Source organism: Protobothrops mucrosquamatus, unplaced genomic scaffold (assembly GCF_001527695.2).
Source record: "Protobothrops mucrosquamatus isolate PMUCROS unplaced genomic scaffold, P.Mucros_1.0 scaffold4449, whole genome shotgun sequence".
NCBI classification, from domain to species: domain Eukaryota; kingdom Metazoa; phylum Chordata; class Lepidosauria; order Squamata; family Viperidae; genus Protobothrops; species Protobothrops mucrosquamatus.
The window spans coordinates 62,986-66,369 of NW_015390359.1; the positions used below are offsets into that span (position 1 = coordinate 62,986).

The 3,384-nt window shown below is 57.6% G+C and overlaps 1 protein-coding gene across 1 annotated transcript in view; it reads right to left on the reverse strand.

Annotated features, from left to right (window-relative positions):
- The window catches only part of TRARG1 (trafficking regulator of GLUT4 (SLC2A4) 1), a 13,224-nt gene extending 10,351 nt beyond the window's left edge, over positions 1–2,873 (reverse strand). Inside the window, exon 1 of the mRNA XM_015828388.1 lies at positions 2,454–2,873. Within this exon, the coding sequence (XP_015683874.1) occupies positions 2,454–2,873 (420 nt within the window). The remainder of the gene's footprint in view (positions 1–2,453) is intronic.
- Positions 2,874–3,384: the final 511 nt, after the last annotated feature.

Here is a 3,384-nt window from a genome sequence, read left to right on the forward strand (position 1 = left end):
CCTCCTCCTCCTCCTCCTCCACCACCACCACCACCACCACCACACAGTTCTAGCACTGATGATGTTACCAAGTTTGGGTCATGAAACGTTTGCAAGAAAACCACAAAGCTCAAAAGAGCACCCAGGACCCCTCCTTTCAACCTTGCGCTACAAATATTCTCCTTTATTGATAACCCAAATCTACTCCAAGTTGCTGGTTCGGATCCTGCCCTCCAGGGTGACAAAGAGCAAGACAACTGCCCCCCCCCTTCTTTTCCGTACGACAGTATTGCCTCTGAGTCCTGCCTGCTATCTAGCAAAGGAAAGAAAACAGATTGAGGGGTGCAGCGGATGGCTGAACCAGAAAAAGCACTCGGCACATGCTCGGGAAGGCGCCTGAGGATTTTCCACAGGACCTCATCGTTAACCGCTTCGTTCACGCAACATGTTTCACCCGACTCATGACTTGACCCGTTTTCCAGGATTCGTGCAAGGTTGCTGAAGGACAAACCACAGAAACAGGCCAGATGTGCAGAACCCCACAAGCCACAAAAAGCAAATCGTGGTTCGACACGGATTCTTTCACCGACCTGGTTAAATTTGCTGGGGGAAGACCAGAAGTTCTGGAATCCAACTGCCTCAGTTTTAAGAGAGGTTTTCTAATTCTGTCCTCACTACAAAATTCCTGGCTGTAGATCTTTTTTTTGGGGTGGGATAGAGCCCCCCCTGAGCCCCCCCACCCCAAGAAGTGAAGTACACAGCTGGGCAGATCTAAAGCAAAGTTAATTCTCTCTCTCTCTCTCTGTCTCCTTATCTTTCTCTCTCTTTCTCTTTTTCTCTCTCTGTCTCTCTCTCTCTGTGTGTGTCTCTCTCTCTCCTTCTCTCTCTCCTTCTCTCTCTCCTTCTCTCTCTCTCTCCTCTCTCTCTCCTTCTCTTTCTCTCTCCTCTCTCCTCCTCTCTTCTTCTCCTCTCTCTCTGTCTTCTCTCTCTCCTTCTCTCTCTCTCTCTCTCTCCTTCTGTCTCTCTCTCCTTTTCTCTCTCTCTCCTCTCTCTCCTTCTCCTCTCTCCCTATGTCTCCTCTCTCCTTCTCTCTCTCCTCTCTCTCTCCTTCTCTCTTTCTCCTTTTCTCTCCTTCTCTCTCTCTCCTCTCTGCTTCTCTCCTCTCTCTCTCCTCTCTCTCTCCTCTCTCCTTCTCTCTCTCCTTCTCTCTCTCTCTCTCTTTCTCTCTGCTTCTCTCTCTCTCCTCTCTCCCTCCCTCCCTCTCTCTCTCTCTCTCTCTCTGTCTCTCCTCTCTCTCTCCTTCTCTCTCTCTCCTCTCTCTCTCCCTCCCTCCCTCTCTCTCTCTCTCTCTCCTTCTCTCTCTCTCCTCTCTCCCTCCTTCTCTCTCTCTCTCCTCTCTCCTCTCTCTCTCCTGCTCTCTCTCTCTCTCCTTCTTTCTGCTTCTCTCTCTCTGCTTCTCTCTCCTTCTCTCTCCCTCTCCCTCTCTCTTTCTCTCCCTCCCTCCCCCTCCCCCTCTCCCTCTCCCTCTCTCTCTCTCCCCCTCCCTCCCCCCTCTCTCTCAGTCTAAACCACAAAATGGGCAGGAATGGAAGTTATCTATCACATTCCTTGAAATCAATCAATGGAAGGAAGCACATCAAATTTCTCCAGAATAAAAGCCAAACCCCTTCTTTTATTTCTTCCCAGCAGAATGAAACGCTTCTCCTGCTGGGAAGAAGTTGGGCATTTTTAAAGAGACGTTTCACCTCCAAGCCTTTGAAAAGAACCTCACTTTCCGGTTCTCTATTATTCTAAAAAGCTTGGCCTAAAACGGAGGGGCCCTAACCGGGCCGCCCCCTTTGAGTCCCACCAGCGCTGGCTGCGTTAGGGAAAACTTTGCTGTCCTTGCACTTTAAAAAACTGCCTCGCCTAGGTTAGTTTAAAGAAGGATCGATTCTTCCTCTCCCACACACACACACACACACACACACACACACACACACACGACACCCGGATTTCGTGGCCGCTCCTAGCTGGATCTCCAGCCTGCTTTATAACCTGCCGACTTTACGCTGCGCTTTTGGGAAGGTTTGGAGAGGCGGAGAGGTACCCCCCTGTCCAAGCCGAGCCTGCTCCGAAAGGGTCGCGGTTGGGAGGGGGCTCTCCGCGGGCCCCGTCAGAGGGACCTCTTCCTGACCCCATCCAACACTCACAGGCCCCACCTGTCTGCCCTCCACCTGTCCGGATCCCGGGAAGAGCAGCGGCGGCTCCGATGCGCCCAGGGCGCACGCCAGGAGAGGCGCTGGCGGGGCGGTGGCCCGCGCGCTTTGGGCGCGCCGCTTGCGCTGAGCATCTTTCTGCACCCGTTCTGGAATTCCTAGGCCGCCCCTCTCGCCCTAAATCAGAGCCCTCCCCCCCGGAATAAAACCTCGGGGGGAGGGGGGGAGAAAAAAAATTCAAATCATGAAGATGTAAAGGTTTAAATCTCCCCTTACCATGATGGAGAAGACCAAGGCCAGGATGTTGACCGGCCAGATGGGGCAAAAGCAGGAGAGGATGGCCAGCGGCAGGTAGTCCGGCGAGCGTCCGGCTTCGGGCAGGTTGGAGGTGGTGGCGGTGGACGAGGCGCGCCCCAGGCTGAGCCGCGACGGGGAGAGCGAGGTAGCCTCCAGCGGGCCCTCCGAGCCCGACCGGTAGAGCAGGCCGTGCCCGTTGGGCTCCATCGCCGCCTCTCCGACGGCAGCCGCCCCCGCCACCCCGTCCTCGTCCGGGCAGGGCTTGGGGGGCGACGGGCCGTCCTGCAGCAGCTGCTCCGTCTCCTGCGAGGAGGAGAAGGAGGAAGAGGAGGCCGGGGGCGCCGGCGGGGGGGCGCCGGCCAGCGCCTTCCCCAGCTGTGCGTCCGCGTTGATGGCCATGGTGCTATGCCTGCTGTTGCCGCCGCCCAGCCTAGGCGCCCATCGCTCGGGGAGGCGCGGGGCTCCCGCCCGCTATCCAGTCGCTGCGCCTCGCTGCGCCGCGCTGCGCTGCCTTCCCCGACCTGGTGCTCTTTGCAAAGTTGGCCGGCGTCCCCGGGGCCTCTGAGCACACGAGGAGGAGGAGGAGGAGGAGGAGACTCCTCCTCCTCCTCTTCCTCCCTCCTCCCGCCTCCGCCAGCTCTCCGGCAGGCAGCTGGCTGCGGAGCGCTGTCGGCCGTCGGTGCCTGGAGGGCGCAGGAGGGAGGCAGGGACCCCTCTGGCCGGGTGGGGCAAGGGGGTACTCTGGAGCGCCCCTTCCCGCAGCCCAATTTGAGCCAGGCTTTGTACCAGAGGGAGCCCGGTTCTCTCCCCCCCACCCCACGCCGCCTTCTTCGAAGGATGTCCACCGAAGTTTAATCCGTGGGGTGCTTGGTGCTCTCTGAGCTGGGTGGTTTCCTTGCGGACGTTTCAT